Genomic DNA, 21,910 nt, shown 5'->3' with positions numbered 1-21,910 from the left:
AAAAAAAGAAGAAAAGTTTTCAAAAGCAACCTCTCTTGGGTAAGCAATTTACAAAGACATTAGAGTACTTAACATTTTTAGAAAGTTAATAAAGTCTATTTGGATTATACGATCTAGAAATTACTATTATTATTATTTTAGAACACACAGAAACAAAAAAGAAAAAAAAAATGGAAGGAATGACTGACACCGCATTCATGAACATTTATGAACAGTCAGCCACAACGAGGTGGGCATATTTCGAATTAATTTTAAAGACCTAATCAGCAATTTATCCATTCCAATGGCATAATAAAATAATTGGAAACAAATGGGGGAAAAGATCAAAGGTCAAGGAGAAGGCTAATGCAACTGGAGAAGACAGCCCTCTGGGTATTGGAGGGGCGTTTCCCTCGGGAGAAAGGTAATAAGCGACCGCTCCATAAAGAGAACAAATGGGGTTCAGAGGCTGTCATGTTGGGAGGTTTATAAAAAATAAGAAAGAAAGAAAGAAGCAGAGAAGGTAGCTACGATTGGGCAGTGAGGGAGGCAGGGTCACAGACGGGGGTGAGAGAAAGAGAGAGCTGGACCATAAATAAATAATAATAATAATAATAATAATAATATTCCTTTACCTTTACTGACTTTAGTTACCCTCAAACCCAGGCTGGACCATCGGGAAGGGGATGCTTCCTTCTCTCTTATCTTTCTTTACGTTGTTGGGGCATTTTTATTTGGAGTGGACAAACAAAAAGAAACAGAGTACAGCAAGCTGAGAAAAGAAAGAATATGCTAATTTTGGTGTGGAAGAGAGGGTACGGAACATGCCCTTTTCAGAAGAAAACATGGGAGGAGAGAGCATTTAATTTGCAATTAAACAACTTTGATATCTCTACAACTGTGATAGAAAAGACACGGAAGTGAGCCAACTTATTATAGGCAGTGTGCAGTGGTGAGAATCCACGTGGAGATCTATTTTTTACTTATAAACCCATGATTCAACTCCTAAANTTCTGATAACACAACCTGTTTTCTTTGAACAAAGGATATGCAAGTTGTCAACCCCAACCCCAACTTCTTGCTTCTCATTCTTCCTAGACTTCTGCTTATTTTTATATCAATATTTCGAGGCAGCTTTAGGAATAAACTTCCCATCCCTCTCCACACCTTTTCAACTTTGACCCATTCAAAACTCAAATCTTTCCACTTCCTTTCACTCTGATCTCAACTTGCTTTTCAAGATGCTTTCCGTCAGCCTTTTTCGTTTTGGTTTTGGTTTTGACGCACAATACAACTATTCTCCCACCAAACCCAGATTCAATCTCCATTATGTCCCTCCAAATCTCGAGTTATCATCCAATTACATAAAGTGGGAGGGGAGTTGGAGGCAGATTAGCTTATTAAATTAAACAAAAGAGATCAAATCCTAGCTGCCCCCAGCAACTTCGGAGAAGGTCGGCCTGAAATTAGCTTAGAATATTATCCTATGGAATAGAGTATTCTTTGGCAACTTGCTCGCAACCCAACAATGATGGATGTGAGTTGTGACAGCGTGGCAACGAGGAGGGAGGATCTCAGGAGGTTAGGTTAGAGAGGTCATTTACATAACATATGTCAAATCGAAAATCACGAGTGGTATTGTATTTTAGTGGGCACCAAATGGGAGGAAAAGTCTGTGAGATTTTTCACGCGAATGGGCATGGGCACCACAACAAGCCAACTCTCTCACTTTCTTTTCTTTTCCTTCTATGTTACGTAAACACGAGAACTTGAATCCAGGCTTAATCCCCTACGCCAAGAAGCCCATGGAGAAAACTGTAGAGAAAAGGCTGGAACACACTCGTGCACGGCCTTGCAACACACTTGAATCAAATGCACTCTTGATACTAACTCAAATGCACTCTGACCCATCGACTAAGACTAACCAATGCACAAGATTGTTCTAAATGAGTGGTGAATAAGTAACAGGATTGGCAAAGATGAGTTATTGGAAGAAAGCGATCAAAAGAAAGCATGCATGAAGCTACAACTTGACTCTTGAGAGCAATTATAGCTGCGACATATTTAGCCTCAGTACTTCATAATGCTACTATAGCTTATAGCTTGCTGCTCGCTGCAACTAAAACAAATGCTGAACTAATATTGAAATAGTAGAGCTTGGGATGGAAAGTCTATCATTGATATAAACTTCTAGGCTATTTTCATTCCGGAAAAGGAAACTGCATACACATCCGTTCAAAAGCCCTATCCGGAACCAAATTTGAAGAAATTCGAAGATTGATTGGCCTTGTTGACTGGAACTGCAGCAAGGGGAAGTCTTTGGTGTTGCAATTGATCCCCATCAGTTAAGCAAAGTTAGGAGGCTTTAGTTTGAGCAAGATTAGAAGTTAGTTGGCCTCTTTGACTATAAAATTGGATGCAATTTCTCTCTCTCTCTTTCTCTAGTTTACTTTCTTCCAAAAGTTCATCTTTGTGGATCCTGTTCCTTTATGTGAATCTTGCTATTAGTAGATGGTAATCCTCTTCTGAAGGAATTTGAAACAGGTTTGAGATCGCATCATTAGCAGATAATTAAGTGGTATTCCTGTTCCTGAATATCAGATTCGGCTGTTTTAGATCTAATCATCCAATTATAGCCACTTATCTCCATGGGTCCTTTTCTGGATGATTGTTTGAAGGATGGTTCATTCCAGAATTGTTTACACTGCCCTCGAAATGTCTCTTGTTCTAGAAATGGCCAAAGTAAAGAAACTTGCTGGATTTCAGAGTAGACAATCGAGTTCTAGCACGAAACAAAAAAGAAAGGTCCAATACCTCAAAGCCATTTTACAGCAAACCTTATGCGTAGAAAGTGTTACACACAGTGTAAAGATCACTTACAAAAGACTAATGTTAGAGGAACCATTTGAACATAGACCGAAAGTCAGTCATGACAAAGCTTGTTTTTAGAGATGGAGTTCTATCAGAAGATGTGATTTTGTGAGAAGAGGATTGAACTCTGAATCCATTGGATGTGGTCTGTCTGGAGGCCTTTTTCCTTTGCATTTTCAAAATTGAACTTTAAAGGTGTTAGACGAACACGACTCTCCACAATGGTATGATATTGTCCACTTTGAGTATAAGCTCTCGTGGCTTTGCTTTGGGCTTCTCCCCTTAATCGAGGCTCGACTCCTTTGGAGTCTTAGTCATTTTTGACTGCCTTCGAGGAGGGGCTTTGGCTCCTTTTCTTTAGGAGTTCTTTGTTCGATATTTGAAGATTTGAGGATTTACCAATCTATTGGCACGACTAAGTTTAGGGCATGGCTCTGATACCAAGTTAGACGAACACGACTCTCCACAATGGTATGATATTGTCCACTTTGAGCATAAGCTCTCATGGCTTTGCTTTGGGCTTCCCCAAAAGGCCTCATGCCAATGAAGTTAGTATTCCTCACTTATAAACCCATGATCATTCCCTAAATTAGTCGATGTGGGACTTCCATCATCCAACAAAAGGTACTTCCACATTTCAGAAGAATTTTCTTAATATCAGAATACTAATCTAGAGAATATTCACCAGTTTACGGAGGAAAGTGGAATGGAAACGTACCAAAAAGAAAACTCTGGATCAAATTTTCAATTCAGCCACTCACATTTGACTAATTTTAAAAGCTAACAATTGGGAAGTTTTCAAGAAACCTTTTCCTTAATCTGGCCTGGTTAATACCTCAAAAGCGTTATAATTATTGAAAAAAAAAAAACAAAGAAATTATTACTGGATAAACTTTCTTAGAGAAAAATAGTTATCAAATAAGTAATTTATAATGGTAGTGGATGACAAAATTAGATCAGTGATAGCTCTACCCATCATAGACCATTTGTTGTCTTATCTCTAATAGATATCTATCACTTATACACTACGATTATTTTGATGTCTATCACTAATAATCCATTTTTAATAACTATTGTTGAAAGATATTATCAACCTCCTATGATTTGATCTAAAAACTTTATTGAATAACAAAACTTTAAGATCTAAATTCTCCAAAAACGATAAAAAAGTTAACTCAAAAGAAAGTTTCGGAATAAATTACCTTGATGATCAAGATCAAAAGTAAAGAAAACCCATAAGTCGAATCACTCCACAAAATAGCTTGATGAAGACTACTTGAATGATTCTACCTTGCAGATCTAAACACAAGAAATATAAAAGAATAGGCTCAAGGCTTCAGAAATGCTTCGAAAATAAACCTTAGAGAACCTATGGTCAATTGAAAGATTGTAACTATCATACTCATCAATACAATAATGACTACTAAGAAATTATAACTTGCTTAATAATTAAAAAATACAATGAAGCTTCCCTAAATCCAAATATATGTGGAACAATTTTGTCATCAACCAGAAATGTTTGTGGATGATTAAGACACCTTATTTCGTATCAATAGATAATTAATATGTCCATCAACGATAGCTTTTTATTACTCATAAACTATTTTTATGTCTATTAACAACTATTTCTACGTGTTTAATAGACTACTTTTTATATCTATTAACAACCATTTTTCCGTGTTTGATAGATTATTTTTATGTCCATTAATATTATTTTAATGTCTATCATTGATAAAATATTTCCATGTTTTTCATTGATAGACCATTATTCTACACCCATCGATTCCTTGATGCAATACAATTAGTAATTTATTGTTATTTGTTATAGAAGTTTTTGTTACTAAATTAAATTATCAGTAATTTTGCTGTTTTAATCTATTGATATATTGATATAGTATATTAATAATAAATCAAATGAGTAGCAAATAATCCCTAACGTAAAGAAAAAAACTGACGAACCAACTGACGCAATATCTACCACTCCTAAGTGTGCATAGATATGAAAATATTATTACTCAACGAAAGAATACAGATTTAAGAATAAGAATAAAGAATTGGGATCGAATGTTCAATCTTCATTGATATTCACGACCTTTAAATAGGATACAAGATACTAAATAATATCTACCAAGAAAATATAAACTAACTAAATCCTGATAATAAAATCAAATATACTACTATTCAAATTCAACTAATTACGATATCTAAAATATANAGCTTGCGTATGGACTCCTTAGGCACGCCACCACCTGAATAAGACACTGACACATCATGTTCAATGATTTCCTTCTTAATAAGTTCCACATCGCAGCGATTCAATTCTAATGAGAAAGAGTAATAATTCATCTCAACTTGTGCAGACTCAGCATACTCCATACACCGGTGAATTACATCACTGGCAGACTGCAAAAGCTCTTGATCTTCTGATCCTTTTTTACCACTCAATATATTTGCAGGAGCTTTATATCCTTGGTCAAGGTCCAAGTCATCCTTACTATGATCATCAAGGGCATGCTTGAGCTTTTGAGCAAGGGACTCATCTTCTTCAGCTACCCAACCATCATGCTCATCACAAGCACTGTCACTATTGTCACTAGATGCATAGTCCTGACTTAAGAGGGTATCAAATCGATCATCCAAAAGCTGTCGAGTTCGTGGCTTATCAACATCATCCTCCACATGGTCAACATCTGCATCCTCAAAAATGTCATCGCCAAAAGATTTGTTATTAACAATATTCTGGCTTCCTGTCGCCTTCTCAAAATCCTTAGCCACACTAAACTTATTATCCATTGAACCATCCTCCCCTTCTTCACATAAATTTACCTGAACTACGAAATCCTCCTCCAAGTCCTCAACATCAGAACCAAATCGTGATAAATCATCATCATCAAGCAGTGCAGCTATTTCTGGGTCAGACTGGGGCGGAGCATCAGTAGCCGAATCCTGCGAATTGGTAGTTTGATCTAAATTCTCCAAGATGAGAAAATCGTCAGCCTCAGAGGGGAGGTAAAGACCGTCAAGATCGTCAAACGTTAGCTCGACAACTTCATTTTCGTCGAATCTCAAATCCAAGGTCGTGGAGTAAACAGAAGGGTCATCAAGGGCAATAGAATTGAAATTAAAGAAAAAGAGAGAGTCCAGATGCGAAATTGGGAGAGAATCAAACTCAGAAGCATAAGTAGTGGAATTAGAATTTTGATCACCTGTAGAGACATCATCTTGATATACGGCTGAAGTCACGTTTGTTGGCTGGTCAAGAACCTCAGTGGTTAAGCAATATTCCCAAATTGGATCTGGAGAACTTTTATTTTCATGTACCGCATTTGCTTCTGATTCCTGCATCTTGACTCGGAAATTTGGTTTGATATGGCCTGGCTTTCCGCAATGATCACACACCACTTTCACCTGACAATCTCGTTTAAAGTGGCCTGGTTTTCCACACCTGTAACAAGCTTTAAATGGCTTCTTTGACAACTCCTCACTTCTTAATTGATTCTCATTGCTAGATGAAGGCTTTCAATGAAAATTATGTCTCCTTTGATCTTTGACATACAACACATCTTCTGACTTTGGGGAAACTTCGTTGCTACTAGTCATTTGCTTAATCAATGCGTCCTGATTGGAAAGAAGATTCTCCAGTTCAATGACTGTAGGCTGATTTGCCCACCCTTGTATTGAGGAAACAAAGGGCATAAACTCTTTTCGTAATCCACGAATAAGATAACGACGTAATCAGGCATCACTCACTGGCTCCTCAACATCTAATTCTGAAATTTCAGAACACAGATTTTTCACTTTCATCATCAATACAATAATGACTACTAAGAAATTATAACTTGCTTAATAATTAAAAAATACAATGAAGCTTCCCTAAATCCAAATATATGTGGAACAATTTTGTCATCAACCAGAAATGTTTGTGGATGATTAAGACACCTTATTTCGTATCAATAGATAATTAATATGTCCATCAACGATAGCTTTTTATTACTCATAAACTATTTTTATGTCTATTAACAACTATTTCTACGTGTTTAATAGACTACTTTTTATATCTATTAACAACCATTTTTCCGTGTTTGATAGATTATTTTTATGTCCATTAATATTATTTTAATGTCTATCATTGATAAAATATTTCCATGTTTTTCATTGATAGACCATTATTCTACACCCATCGATTCCTTGATGCAATACAATTAGTAATTTATTGTTATTTGTTATAGAAGTTTTTGTTACTAAATTAAATTATCAGTAATTTTGCTGTTTTAATCTATTGATATATTGATATAGTATATTAATAATAAATCAAATGAGTAGCAAATAATCCCTAACGTAAAGAAAAAAACTGACGAACCAACTGACGCAATATCTACCACTCCTAAGTGTGCATAGATATGAAAATATTATTACTCAACGAAAGAATACAGATTTAAGAATAAGAATAAAGAATTGGGATCGAATGTTCAATCTTCATTGATATTCACGACCTTTAAATAGGATACAAGATACTAAATAATATCTACCAAGAAAATATAAACTAACTAAATCCTGATAATAAAATCAAATATACTACTATTCAAATTCAACTAATTACGATATCTAAAATATATTTCCTAACTAATATATTCTGGAAGATTACGAATATCATATATTCCATAACTAATTCAAACTAAAATAAGTTGCACTAAAATTGTGACAAAAATAGATCAAATATCATTGATATATCTTTTTAAATCACAATCGATTAATATATCAATGATATAATTAATAGCAAATAAACATGTTAACTATCACATACTAAAATGAAATTGAAATGTGACATGTATCATTTTTTTTTCATGTTAGGAAGGTATACAAGTAATAGATCTAATACGATAAATAATCATACAAACAATAATTGGTAAAAAAAACTATGTGAATTATTACTTCACATTTTTTTATCCCATTGATATAGTTATTGACAATACACTAAATAGTCCCGGGACATGCAAATAATTATTGACAAATCACAAATCGGATGTTACTAATATATATACACATACATACATACATATTCATATATATATATATATATATATATATATATATATTTGGATTTATTGATATGATATATCAATGTAACTCCAATTGTATAACATAACAAAAAAGTGTAGGGGAAAAAACAATCAGCCTATAGAGTTCAAAGCTACAAATTAAACAAATAATTTACTAAGCCTAGGCTAAACAACTCTAAACTTAAGTAATTACTTCCTCAATCAAACCATTCTAAACTTAAGTAACTTACTACCCAAACTCCCTCTCAATGTGTGTGTGGGATTCGAAGCCACAGGCGTTTATTGCAGAATCGTCATCCTCCATTAAAGGCAAAAGGTCAATAGAGTACGACCTAGCTGTTGGCCCCATTTCTCAGATACACTTTGAAGTTTGAAGACACAGTAACTCTCAACTTTAAAAGTCAGATTTGATGTGTCCCATTTGGTACCAACGTGTCGCTTTACATGTTACTGTGTCTGACCTCTTTTAAGTTTCAAGTCTTAAAACAAACACCCCATTCCTCCCTTCTCTCCCTCTCAAAAACTTGTACGTCGTCTTTATCCTTTAAACTCCGTATCTTTTCTGGTTCACTCATGGTCATGGCCATGCCGAAATGAGTTTCTATTCAAACCGCTCTTTTGAACCCACGCTGTCACAGAAGACAGATTTTCTCCGAAAGCCTATGAAAAGAAGGTCTCACACAAGAAAGATTCCAAGGGAATCTGTAGTCAAGATGGCGGAAGCTAGAAGACAGATAGCTCAAGCTTTGCAACTTCACAGATCGTCGATGGCCTCTTCGTTTTCGACGACGATGTCTATGGCTGAACCCATTGGCTGCCATGGCTGTGACTTTGAGAAAAAGCTCATGTTTTCAGGTTCGCAGCATTTTTGCTATTCGATATTGGAGTCTATGCCAGTTCCTCAACCGACATGGTCGACCACTGCACCTTCTGTGCTGCGTTCGCCAGAGGCGACGATGGAAGAGCAGGAAATTTTTGAGTGGGGAGATGGGCAAGCTTCTTACGCTTGGTGGCTTGGATTTTTGAAGGCTTTGGATGTTGATAGCAGCAACGACACAGAGTATCCAAATGCAGGGAATGGAAATGCGGTGGGGATGAGTTCGATGGTGTTGACTCAGTGTCAGGATGGCTTGGAAAGTGGAGAAGCACTGTTTCTTGAAGCGAGTGACAACACCTCGTTTACAGATGAATGGTTGATAATTCCTATTGGTGAAGATGGGGGATTCATGGACAACAACTGCCTTGGGAATGATTTGGCATCTAACTAAGTTCTATGTGGTTTTGCTTAGTTTTCTGTTACATTGTTGGGGTTGTATGGTTTACCATTTTGCCTGGAATTTCCCTCCCAACGGTACGATTACTTGTTTATGGATCCATCTGAACGCCTTTTGTTCATTCTATCAAGTCATGACGGTGGATGATAAGGGTGCATGGTGATCGGGTCAAGTTTGGTGGGTTGACCGTGGACTTAGTAGCAACTTAACCGTTACTCTATTCTATGAAGTTAGTATTTTAAGAATTTATGTTGCCCATAACAATATAAGTTAGCCCTAAACGTTCGGGAAGAAAAGTAGTCCGGGGTATAGTCTACGTACCAAAAACACTTATACTTCAAACTATGCGTTATCGACAGATTAAGAGGGGAAAAAACAAAAGAATGAGCTGGAATGAACAATAATCTCATATTGACCTGGAATGAACAACAAAAAAAATTTGGTAATGAACAACAAAAAAAAATTGGTTTCAATTTAAATGTGTTAGATATTGACGGTGGAATGAACAACTTGGCTAATTTAGGGACTAATTTAGGGAATAGGGACTAATTTAGGGAATGATCATAGGTTTATAATCAAATAATACTATCTTCATTAGTACGAGGTCTTTTAGGAAAGTCCAAAGCAAAACTATCTGAGTTTATGCTCAAAATGGACAATATCATACCATTGTGGAGAGAATATCATACCATTGTGGAGAGAGTCGTGTTCATAAGTTGATATTTTTTATTGGTCCTAAGATGATGATATGGGGAGTCGATGTCAAGACTCCAGTGAATGAGTGTTTTTGGGCCTACATCCACGGGGCACAACTTTTTGCGATAGTTTTGGACTTTGTCCGAATAAAATAATTGTGCCAATGAACCCAACACCATATGAAGTCACATTAGAGCATTACCCTGGATGAAATTTAGATTTTTGGCTGTTGTAGTCCTAATTTTTTGAAGATCCATGTAGCAGCAGACTAGACTAGCTAACCATCATAAGAGTCCAACGCCTTTAAATATTGAAGTATATTTTTGGCTGTCGTAGTTGTAATTTTATGTAGATCCATGTAGCAGCAGACTAGACTAGCTAACCATCATAAGAGTCCCAACGCCATTAAATACTGAAGTATTTTGATATATACCTGAACATATCCAGACCAATCAGAACAGAAGACGTCATCATTTAGAATGTTTTGCAAGTTGAGGAAAAGGGTCCAATGACAACCTTAGGGAGGACAATAAATTCAAGAAATATTGGGTCATTCAAGAACAGACGAGATGAAATATAAAGTAGGCTTCCTAGTGCATGCCACCAGACAGCTCAAACAGACTAAGATACGAGGCTGAATACATAGAGTCACCTCATCTGATTCTGAGAATCCTTTGTTGCAACTTATGGGCCAGAAGTGCTGATGGAAGTTTTGTGGCTATCCTGGCTCCACTTCCAGAATTCCAACAGAATGGCCCTACCCTTTATTACAATTTTAGAATTTTATATGTTTAGTCTCTGGCATGTCTTGTTTTTCTGTTTTCTTTCCAAAGGTGTGGTATTTCATATGCTTCTTACATTTATTCATCCATATGTTTGCAGCCCTTTTTTCTCAACTAAATATGAAAAGATTGAAAGAAGGACGAAAAGCATGCGCTAGAAAGAAGTTTATTGAATCAAAGCACGTAAATATCACGAGTAAATGACCATACTTTATGGTGACCTCTCCAATGCTAAATCAAGCAATCTGCGAAAGAACTGATGGGGGTATACAGGTGGTGTCTCCGCTAGTGCCTGTGCGTGCATAAACGACACATGATTATTTAGCATTCAGAAGTTGGATGGAAAACACTATATGTTAGCATGCATCATGATTGCGCTAAATTCAGCACATATGATGTGGGGATAAACTCCAAATGAAAATTTTAATTTGCAAGTTCGACATTTCAAGGATTCTTTCCAAGTTTTTTTTTCTACAGCATAAACTAATGTAATGATAGACTCGATCATAATAAAAGAACACGTCAAATAATTAAAATTAGAATTTAAAGGATTTTTTAGTGTTCGAAGAACATTGATGTTCTACAACTGACATAACATAAATCCAGAAAGAAAAAAAGAATATATCAAATGCAATTCTTACCTGGTGGATGAGAACTGTGGAAGGTGTCATTCCCGGGACAGTATTAACTTCAATGACTAAGACCTAAGAACAGAACAACCTCAAGTGATGTCAACAAATATGACACTTGAAAACATCATCAATTCCAGGTTAGAATTCAAGTACCATGCATAAACCCCAAAAAAGACTTCAGTTTCAGAGAAACAACAAAAACGTTTGATTAAGAGAAACAACAAAATACTTGGACAAGCACCCCTGACCGTTTGTTCCAAACTAAGTGCATAGCTTGCTTTTATGAGGAAAATGTGCACGATATTTTGTTAGCGAGAAATGCAAAGTACTCCTTTTGGTAACGCGTTATATGTTAAATATTAAATGCTTCAATGATGTCTTGTTCAAAATTTTGGTAAGCCAGAAAATGGAAAGGCATTTAAGGAGAAATAATTAAATTAATTACCTCTCCACTGTCAACATTTACGAATGCATCTATTCGGGAAAATCCTTCCAGCTGTAGTGTGTTTGCAATCAGTTCAATATGTTGTTTACACTTCTCCAGCGACTCATTACTTATGCAGAAAGGAAAATCCTCATAAATACATAATGTTAGGATAAATTTTACGCTTTCAAAGTTCAATTAAGGAAGGAGAGCTGAAGTATGGCATGTAATATGAGATAAAGCTGAATAGTCGCTACTTATGTGATTCTTATAAATAAAATAAACTAAAATAAAATAAAGCTACTTACGTTTAAAAAATATAACTACTCCAGTTTCAAAAACTAAAACAAGACCATGTTAAAGAATGAAGTATCATCACAAACCTAATAATCGATAAAGGTGGTGGAGTTAAATTGATGCCAGTCCCACCTGTCAATTAGAAATACGTCAATGGACACTTCAAGAAACTACAGTTACGAAATCAAGTATCCATAACGCCCTATCACATGCTGAAAGTACATATCGTCATGTTTAACTACTCGGCATTAATGAAAATAAGCAATTTTTTCTAGTTTCTGATAAATATTTGCTCGACACCCACCATAGACAGGGGCCAGGCAATAGCGCAGTCCCTAGATTTTGTATAAACCCGATTGAATATAACTACAAATAAATATTAGCATCCCATCTTGGTTTGGAAGAAAAAGATAGATCACCTTGGAATTTCTCCTCAAGAGATAAGATATCCCCACTTTCCTTGACAGTGACGCTAGGACTCAATGAGTGCATTGATCCACGTGTTCCCACAACACCTACAGTTATTTCCACCCATCTACTCTGTCCTTTCCACAAAAGTCGTTCAGACTCATTGGTATATTTGGACGAAACAATTATCTCATCGGTCTCGATAAAAGGTTCAAAAATCAAGAGCTCTGGAGGTGGTTTTGGCATTTCAATCATACCGTGTGCCTATAATTAAAAAATGATAATATTACTGACTTTAACATCAAGTATGAAAACAACAATATAACCGAAAACGAACTTGATTTCAAGCAATTTAGCCCAAAACCATTAGAAAAATAAGTAATCACTAGGAACAACAAAGATGCATATTTTGTCAGACGAACACGACTCTCCACAATGGTATGATATTGTCCACTTTGAGCATAAGCTCTCATGGCTTTGCTTTGGGCTTCCCCAAAAGGCCTCATACCAATGAATATAGTATTCCTCACTTATAAACCCATGATCTTCCACTAAATTAACCAATGTGGGACTCACTCCCAATAATCCTCAACAATCCTCCCCTCAAACAAAGTACACTATAAGCCTCTCCCGAGGCTTATGGAACTCTCGAATAGCCTCTCCTTAATCGAGGCTCGACTCCTTTCTCTGGAGCCCTCAAACAAAGTACACCCTTTGTTCGACACTTTAGTCACTTTTGACTACACCTTCGAGGCTCACAATTCTTTGTTCGATACTTGAGAATTCTATTGACATGGTTAAGTTTAGGGCATGGCTCTGATACCATGTTAGACGAACACCACTCTCCACAATGGTATGATATTGTCCACTTTGAGCATAAGCTCTCATGGCTTTCCCCAAAAGCCCTCGTACCAATGAAGATAGTATTCCTCACTTATAAACCCATAATCTTTCACTAAATTAACCAATGTGGGACTCACTCCCAATAATCCTCGAGATATTTATCAGCGATTGATTGTCCACATTTTGTATTACTACCCAAAGGCACAGACTGCATTTCAATGTCGGGTGTCTATTATTTCTGTAAGGTACTCTACAGCACTCATACAGGTTCGTCCTTATGGATTCGGATAGCATCGCATGAAGAAAAATTCCTAGAGATGCACATAAGTATTTCTACCCTTGATAAACTATTAGAAGGAATTCTGACGAGGCAGTCCTCCAATGCTTTCACATACACCGCAAGGTCATCAGCGCAGCTGCATGAAGAAATAATTCAAATGAAAGTAAATATATAAAAGTCTTTTTTACTATAATTTTGATATGCATTACGAGCTGTTCTTTTATATTCCAAATGCTCAATCAAATTTTTAGAGAAGGCGAACAGAAAACGACATGTTATATATTTTACCATAGTCTTGCAACCCCGGTTGAGCAACCATCTCTAGCTGGTTTAACACATAACGACTGACACTGAAGCTTGCAGGTTAAGTCATGCCATAAATTTAATGTAGGGATATGCAAGAGCTCATCTTTCCTCCTCGCATCCTTTTTAATGGTAAGTACCCCCATGTCTGAAAGCTATTCATAAAGATAATTTGTGAAACAGGATATATGCTGGTGTCATAGATTATACAAATCTGATCTCATCTAACAGTCAGTTGGATAACGTACATGGTTTAGGGCCAACGAAGTTGCTACTTTGTCCATGCATATGTTAGAGGCTGCCACTCCGGGACCTTCAATTGAGAAAATGAAATACAAAGTGAGCAAGAGAAAGCACAACTATTGGTAGCCCTCTTTGACCAATAAGGTTTTTGGCAAACCTGTATAAGGAACTCCTTTGGCCTCTAACAAAGATTGAAGCATGCCATTTTCGCCGATGCCTCCATGCACTAAAATGTATACAAGATAAAAGTCATCAACACAGTAAATTTTTATGCTATGATTTTCTAACTTCGCTGCACTGTTCTTCAAATTCCAAGGATCTATCCTGCGAGGGACTGATATTAGTAAGTTTTCTAATGCCGTTATAATTGCACTCATATAAAGGAGAAGAGGAGCACATGCCAAGGATTGGCACCTGGCAGTAGAAACAGCATATACGAAGGGGAATAGAAAAAAGAGCAAGCAGTACAAAGGTGCTCACTGAGCACCTGGCGGTTAGAAACAACACCTGCTATAAACACTGTCGCATCAACTTCCTTCGCTTTCTTGATCCACTGCTCCAAGGAAAATTTCACAGGTAATTCATCTTTGATATCAAATCCTGCAAACCAACTATGCTTCTTCAGACCTTCTTCAAGATCAGTCACCACTAGCTCGCGCAGATGAGATGTTAATGCTGCACGAGTTGGTTCAAATGCCTCAATGCATGCAGCAAGAACTTCCTCTGTGGTGTGTCTCAGCACAAGTGAGTAACTGCTTCGAAAAAAGAATTATGTTAACGAAAAATGTAAAAGGGCTAGCCGCATAAACGTTGGTGAACCTTTTTGTCCAGAACCTATTCTAAACATTGTTGTCTTGTGGACTTAACCTCAATTTAAATGATGGGGATGATACATGCCAAAAATGGAAAGAAATGTTAAATATTTAAGAGATCTCTTTATTTACGGCATGATAAGATATCTGGATGCCAACAACGTTTAAAAGTTTCATACCTTGCATTTAGATAAGTATGTTGACGAATTGACGTTCAAAAGACTAATTATAGAAGTACCAAATAAATGGTCAAACGAAATCTCAAATATTTTAAGCTATGGTTCTTTAAAATGGTCGTCATAGACATGGTGTCATTGTCACTCAGTATTATTTTTCCTGAAAAATAGTTGGCACTAAGTACATATCCCTGAGAAATAGTTATAAGTTTCAGAGATAAAGAATTTTAAGAGGGATAAAGATACATAAATTCACAATAGTCAGAACTTACGGCAATGACCAAACTGTTCTGGAAGTCATGTCAGCTTCATTTTTGTCCAAATCCACACTAGATGTTTGCTCGATAGACGGGGCAAGTAAACATGGAGTTACTTCAAGCTGTAGCCATAAAAATCATACTCAAATTAGAAAAACAAGCACACAGAAAGAAATAGCCCGTTAATGAAGGAAAACAAAACAAATCTGTGGCATTGGAGGTTTTGTATCCATCTATCACAACTTCAGGCAGAAATCAGCATAACTCTTGATGCACAATAAGCAACGAGAAGTTCTCAAACTGAGGTTTTTTGTAGGATTTTTCTCTCAGGTCGATACAGAATATTTAATTATCAATAAAGTGCTTTTTGTAATTTCACATCATCCATGAAATGAAGGAATTTTATGTATTAAAAAAATCATCAATTGTCCCATCAGTGCAAAGTTTTGTACTCAAACTCGGTGTTCAAAACAACGGGAGAAATACAAAGGATATAATATTCAAAACTAATTAAATCACATCTTGATTATGAGCACTTGCACTTTCAACCTTTCAACTGTTAGGTATTTGAACGTTTAAAATCCAAGACCAAGGCAGAATTGAGGTAACTTACATCATCAAATGCTTGCAGATTAAGCCAAACATTTGTTCCACTCATAAGAGATACTTGACGTTCTGATGTGTCTCCTCCAAGAATAACAAAAACTTTTTGGTTGCTTTCTGTGCTAGAATATGCTTGAGTACGTTGAGAGGAGATTGATCTTCTAGGCATATTTCCGGACATACAGTCCAATGATCCTAGACTGGGATACCGCAAGCAAGCATGGTAAATAATGCTCCTAAGTATGTTTGAGTGAGAAAAACCAACCTGGAAATGAGTATATCAGACTTAATGATGTGACGTATGTGGCCTTGAGATCAAACACATGACAAATTGGAAAACAATAGCAAGGAAGATGAGAATAACTAGAGGTTCTGGCATAATCCGTTAAATATTAATGTATATTATATGATCTAACCAAAAGAATAATGTGATTTCTCTTTAAAGAGGCTAAATTTTTTTGACGTCCTTGCAGAAAGCCCTACAGGCAGTACACAAGCAAATTCCATTAACCTCCAGCCGAGATCCATTGGACAAAAGAACATTATAATGCCAACATATTCGAAGTACCTTTGAGGCTTGCTGAAACAAAAAACTGGTTTGTTCCATCCCACTTATCTGTGTATAAAAATAAGATTAATAAGGAATTGTTGAAAGAAGTATGCTACTAGTAAAGTTCTAATTATCAGCTAAATAAAGCATCATTACCAAATTTATGTCTGTATACACTACTGTGCCTGATGCAGTCCTTCCAAACTTCCCTGTGGAGGATGAAGAATCATGAGAGGAATTAGGCAAAAACCACCCATCAATTCTGGCAAAATCACAGAGACCAAGTCCTTTGAAGAGTAAAGATGCTCCTTCACGGATGCTTTCTATCACATCAATAGGAAAACGAGGAGGAGTATGATATGCAACCTGTTTCATAAATGCAGACTCATTGATTAGAAAAATGAATATAGTTACTAGAAAGAGTTTAGACAGAATTCAAGCTAGTGAGTTCAAGAATAGACATAGCAGGCATGCAAGTATAAGTGGCACTACACCATCACTGAACCTGCTGGGTGGGGAGATATTTCCTCCGGTAATTGAAAATTGCATCCTTTTCTCCGGCATCAGCCCAAGCATGGGATTGAAGCTCAACCTAATTTAAAGAATAGAAGAAGAGAAAGGATTCTAAGATGCATTATATGTAGTTAGGAAAAAAAAAACAAATCAAGTAAGTTATTTTGAGATAAAAGAAATACATACTTCTGTTGGTAGTAGTACAACAGGATGACAAACAGAACCAGATCCCACATCAAGGACAATTGCAGTGAACTCACTGCCTCGTTCAAGAAATACTTCAACAAGGACTTTATCATCAATTTCCTATATAAGATAAATGGTGCACACTTTATGAAATTGAAATATGAATGATTCATTTACATTTTTATTGAATCACATTATCAGCTTAAATGAGATTTAGTATTACTAAGCGATTGAGAAAAATATGAAGTTTAAGGCAAGATTGTAGAGAATAAATGATTGCCCTGCATCAGCACAAGGTATTGGCAAATGTCATAGCACCTTTGAAATAATCTCATTAGCTTTCTTAAGTGAATCCACCACTCCATATGCAACCGACACACCAATGCTTGATCCTGCTCTTACTGGTTTTACCTGATTGACACCAGAAAAAAAAAAAAAAAAAAAAAAAAAAAAAAAAAAAAAAAAAAAAAAAAAAAAAANAATAAGTGAACATTTTACTTACAACAACTTTTCCTGAGCTAAGATCTAGCTGATTTCTCAAAAACCACTTTGATAGGTCAGATTCACTTACACTACCAGCCTGAACATCATTCCATGAATCAGAATATTACAATAATAAAGGATAGAGGCGTAAGGTCTAAAGTCAAACCGAAATAAACTAGATCCTAACAATCTTATTTTTGACACGTGCACACACACACAAAGGACCTTAATTGAAGAGCATTCAAGTAGGCGGATACTAAAACTATGAAGAAAAATAAGGTTTGTTGAAAACTACCTGTACCAGAAAATTAGGCACTGTTATGAATCCAAGTCTATCGAGCTCCAAGGAGGCGTTATACTATCAGTTACCAAGGGAAACAACAGGTGAGCAATGCTAAAAGAAAAATGGTTGATTATGACAAAGTATGCAGAACATGTTGGGTATCCAGACACAGAAAATATAAGCAAACACCAAAGATAACTATATTACAATGTCAATGAAGAAATTACAATATAAACAAGTAATTTGCGGTACTTGCGCCTTCCCTCTTGCGATCTCTCTCAAGCCCTAATTCACTCCTCAAATGTCTAACTCCCTCTATTGATAACTAAACTCCATAACCACCTACCAAACTAATCACTACTATACCCTCATAAAATCCCAAATCGCATTCCTATCAGAAAATATCCCAAATGCCTCCTATACAAAACCTCCTCAGGACACCATCTAACTTTAGTTTACTGAACTCAGCCATTTTACAGCATGCTCCTTGGCCCTCCTACCCATACAATCAGGAGACAGTTTCTACAGTGTATGCATAAAACACTATCCTACTACAACTAACTAGATCCAGGTAATATCTAAGTACTCAACTCCAAGGCTATGCAATTGTTTTTTTTTTTTTTTTCTATATATTTCCATGCTTTCTTTGGTACTTATTGTGTCCACTTCTCTGAATGTTACGTAAAAATTAGTTGTGATGCAAAATTTTGAATTGGTTGTCTGTTTCCTCGCTGGAGTCAAAACTTGGTTTTGGTTCACCGAGAATTCAATTCCACAGCTCATTTATAAAATGACATATCCAACGTAATACAGAAGCCATGAAGGTCTTGAAAATTTTATACACTAGACCATCATACCTTGTCAAAGGCATGTGCACACTCCGTAGAACCTGTTCCAACAAATGGAATGTTATGCGTTTCCAGTAGTTCCTGAAACACATCAACGGACATTTATAATTTATTTATTTATTTATAACGTACATGAAGAAAAAGTAAATTAAATCCACATTGTGAAAACTAAAGTTACACCTGGATCCCACCATCTTCACCAAACCGACCATGTATAACAGGGAATACTATGTCCACGGAAGTAGAAAGGTGCTCAGCAAAGTCAGTCAAAGACCGGAAACCGCGGGCAAGGCTTCACAAACGAACAGTTTAACGTTTTAAAGTCCCCGCAAGCAAATACTCAAGATCAATTAAAGATAGTCTGAACTTACCTTTTAAGTTTAAAATCAAAATCTGCTGGAGTGTTTGAATAAACCTATGAATGAGAAATAGCACGTAAAATGTGAAGTAGAAAATCAGAATGCAGGATGCAAATGTTGAAAGATACCGAAGATCCTTCAGATTTGTTCCCATTTTTTAACAGAGTAAGAAACTCAGGAGCATGAGAAGTACGACATCAAACGAAGCAGGGATCAAAGATCAAGGCTGCAGGTTACTCGTACCTGAGCAGAAGATATTGCGTACGCATTCAACTCCGGATCGATGTAGTAACAGCTCACTTGCAAATCATCTCCCTAGTGTAGACAAAGTCGATGCATCAAATTAAGCTAATTAATGGCTACTGCAAATCATACACTCAGATAGTTTTTCTCGATAATAACGATTTTAAACCAATTTCCTTAATAGAATTAAAATTATATCTCAACCATGCAAAACTTATCGCATCTGATCACTTGTTTGTCAAAATTAAATATGAGCACCTCTTTTTGTTGACATATATTAGCTATGTAAGTATGTTTTCACCATAATATAAATAAAGAAAAATCGTTGCGAACCATTTTTAGTCTCTGCTACGAGGTAATCCATTATCGATCACATATTAATCCTAGGGCAGAGAAGTCCTTAGCTATTGCGTATGTTCCCCAGCGTACCTGTATGTGATCAAGAACTGATCTAGCGGAATTGAGAGAAATTCCACGTTCCGCAGAGGGACCTCCACAGATAAGTCCAACTCTCAACGCTTCACATTTCACACTATGTTTCTCCCTTTCAATCTCTGTAGCCGCCATTTCAGCTACACCGTCCTTAACCACCATCTTGGCAGCAGCACGAGAGACTCGGATTTTGGGAGACTGAAGCCGCGGAGCATGATTATGTAAATCCAGAGACAATCCGAGGAAGCTGGAGGAGAGTGTTGGAGTGAAGTTTGAAGCTCTCAGTTTAATGTCTTTGCATAGTACGTTGCAGGTAGAACAATTTGCTATATGTGCCATAGGAGGAGGAGGAGGAGGAGGAGGAGGAGGAGACGGTAGCCGCAGGCTTCAGCTACTCTAAAGAGTGATGTATAGTTAATAATTCAATCTAAAAGAAGGAAGGGAGTGGAATAAAATAAGCGAAGGAGATAAAGCAGTGTTCTATCATTTGTCTTCGTCCTGTAGAGAACAGTTCAAGTTTAGGCGGGCGGCAGACGGCGGACGGCAGATCACAATGTATCAAACAAATGAAGAGAGGAAAAAGAAGGCGCGTATATATTCCATAAATTAACCAAACTGGCATCTTATTCTTTTTAACTGACCACGTGTTTTTTTAAAACTCTTTTTGAAAATGTATAAATACTTTTAAAAAAATATAAGAATAATAATAATAATGGCGTGGACAAAATTGGTCCGTCCCACCAGACCCCCAAATGCACTTATTTGGTGTCGTTTTTAAGTTCACCATTTTGATTCAATAATTGCTCTCTGTGTGACCTCATGAACAGCCAGCTTTTTTCTCTCTAATTTATTATTTGATTGAGAAATGGCCGCAGACATATTCGTCCGTCTTATTAGTGATACAACGTTAAAAAAATAAAAAAAGACTAATAAATTAATATGATATTACCAGATGAGTTGGAATAATTTATGAGCTGTCCAGTCTCACTTTCTGGCCCGTTTGGTAGTAACGCGCTTAGATGATAAAGCCCAGCCCGCCGAACAAATATGGGCTTGAAATGGGCTATATTGGGCCTTCATATGGGCTTTGAAGTGGTGGGTACAGCCCAATCTGAGTTTTTCATTTCACGCCGGCACCTGTGACCTAACAAAGCAAACAACAAGTCTGTCGGTCAATCCGGAGCTAACAGCGACAGAAACCTATGCCAAAAATTGCGTATTTCTTTGACTCCTTTGAATTTAATTACGTAAAAACATTTTTTCTTTTCTTGGAATCTAGGGAAAAGCATTTTCAGTACTAAACAATTTATACCGCTGACGTAATTATACGCACCAGGATAAGTTAAATAATAAAATTTAGAAAAGCCTAGACTACAAATAGAACACAATGAATTAGTGATTTTTTTTTAATTAATAATATTTCCGGATTTCGCGGGTGATTAGACAAAAATTGCAAATCATGTTCGCCACTCACCAGAAATCATTTCACTTTTTTCACTTGGGATAAAAATAAATAAGGGTGAAATTAGTAGGGTGGAAGGGCATTAAGGGAAGGAGTGTAAAAGGGCATTAAGGGAAGGAGTGTAAAAGGGCATTAAGGGAAGGAGTGTAAAAGGGCATTAAGGGAAGGAGTGTAAAAGGGAAGGAGTGTAAAAGGGAAGGAGTGTAAAAGGGAAGTTTGGCGCACTTATACGCTAAACCAATAAACCACCTGAATAACCACTAATTAGTTGTTTATTAGGATGGTAAGCCACGATCTCCGAGTTACTTAATTAACCATCAATTATTTTGAACTCTAATTCGAAATTAATTATTAATTATTAATTAAAACGCCGTTTCTGTAATGCTTCCACTCTGTTTCTGTTTGGTTGTCGGTTTTGTTGCCGTCTTTGTTCCGCTCTGTCTCGTGGATTTCCACTATTGCATAGTCTGCATCCAAACACCCTCCTCCAGCGTTTTTTTTTTCTTTTTCTTTTTCTTTTTCTTTTTTAAAGTACAATCACTCGGGTGAATGGGAGATTCACTATTCCACTTCAAAAGTACTGAATATTGTTTTATTGTTCAAATTTAACA

At 36.4% G+C, this 21,910-nt stretch overlaps 1 protein-coding gene across 3 annotated transcripts; it reads right to left on the bottom strand.

The window, feature by feature from the left end:
- Nucleotides 1–171: 171 nt before the first annotated feature.
- On the bottom strand, nt 172–20,407 carry LOC111791436. 3 transcript variants are annotated; one of them, XM_023672781.1, is made up of 25 exons: nt 19,835–20,407; nt 19,406–19,477; nt 19,175–19,218; nt 18,984–19,095; nt 18,813–18,884; nt 17,968–18,030; nt 17,692–17,769; nt 17,508–17,600; nt 17,190–17,309; nt 16,996–17,082; nt 16,647–16,856; nt 16,509–16,556; nt 15,951–16,205; nt 15,353–15,459; nt 14,600–14,844; nt 14,250–14,318; nt 14,098–14,162; nt 13,835–14,004; nt 13,604–13,682; nt 12,435–12,687; nt 12,102–12,147; nt 11,740–11,848; nt 11,304–11,366; nt 10,873–10,954; nt 172–751 (listed from the first exon to the last, which is right to left on the bottom strand). In XM_023672781.1, the coding sequence occupies exons 1-24, from the start codon at nt 20,174–20,176 to the stop codon at nt 10,874–10,876; spliced, it is 2,883 nt and encodes a 960-aa protein (XP_023528549.1). In that variant the 5' UTR covers nt 20,177–20,407; the 3' UTR covers nt 172–751; nt 10,873. The 3 variants fall into 3 exon arrangements, with proteins under 3 accessions (XP_023528549.1, XP_023528548.1, XP_023528547.1); XM_023672780.1 differs by lacking the exon at nt 172–751 and adding an exon at nt 3,744–4,149; XM_023672779.1 differs by lacking the exon at nt 172–751 and having other exon boundaries at nt 10,323–10,954.
- Between the last annotated feature and the right edge of the window lie 1,503 nt (nt 20,408–21,910).

The sequence above is a fragment of the Cucurbita pepo genome, chromosome LG03 (genome assembly GCF_002806865.2).
Source record: "Cucurbita pepo subsp. pepo cultivar mu-cu-16 chromosome LG03, ASM280686v2, whole genome shotgun sequence".
Lineage (NCBI taxonomy): Eukaryota > Viridiplantae > Streptophyta > Magnoliopsida > Cucurbitales > Cucurbitaceae > Cucurbita > Cucurbita pepo.
The sequence above is the reverse complement of the archived record's forward strand: the minus strand, read 5'-3'. Positions and strand labels throughout refer to the sequence as shown.

What these genes read in the sequence shown, in the direction of transcription:
- LOC111791436 (XM_023672781.1), bottom strand. Translation starts at nt 20,176, where the DNA reads ATGGCACATATAGCAAATTGTTCTACCTGCAACGTACTATGCAAAGAC. An exon ending in GTGCACATGCCTTTGACAAG is followed by an intron (nt 18,031 to 18,812) that starts GTATGATGGTCT and finishes GGTAACTGATAG; the next exon opens with TATAACGCCTCCTTGGAGCT. An exon ending in CCACAGTTCTCATCCACCAG is followed by an intron (nt 10,955 to 11,303) that starts GTAAGAATTGCA and finishes ATGCACGCACAG; the next exon opens with GCACTAGCGGAGACACCACC.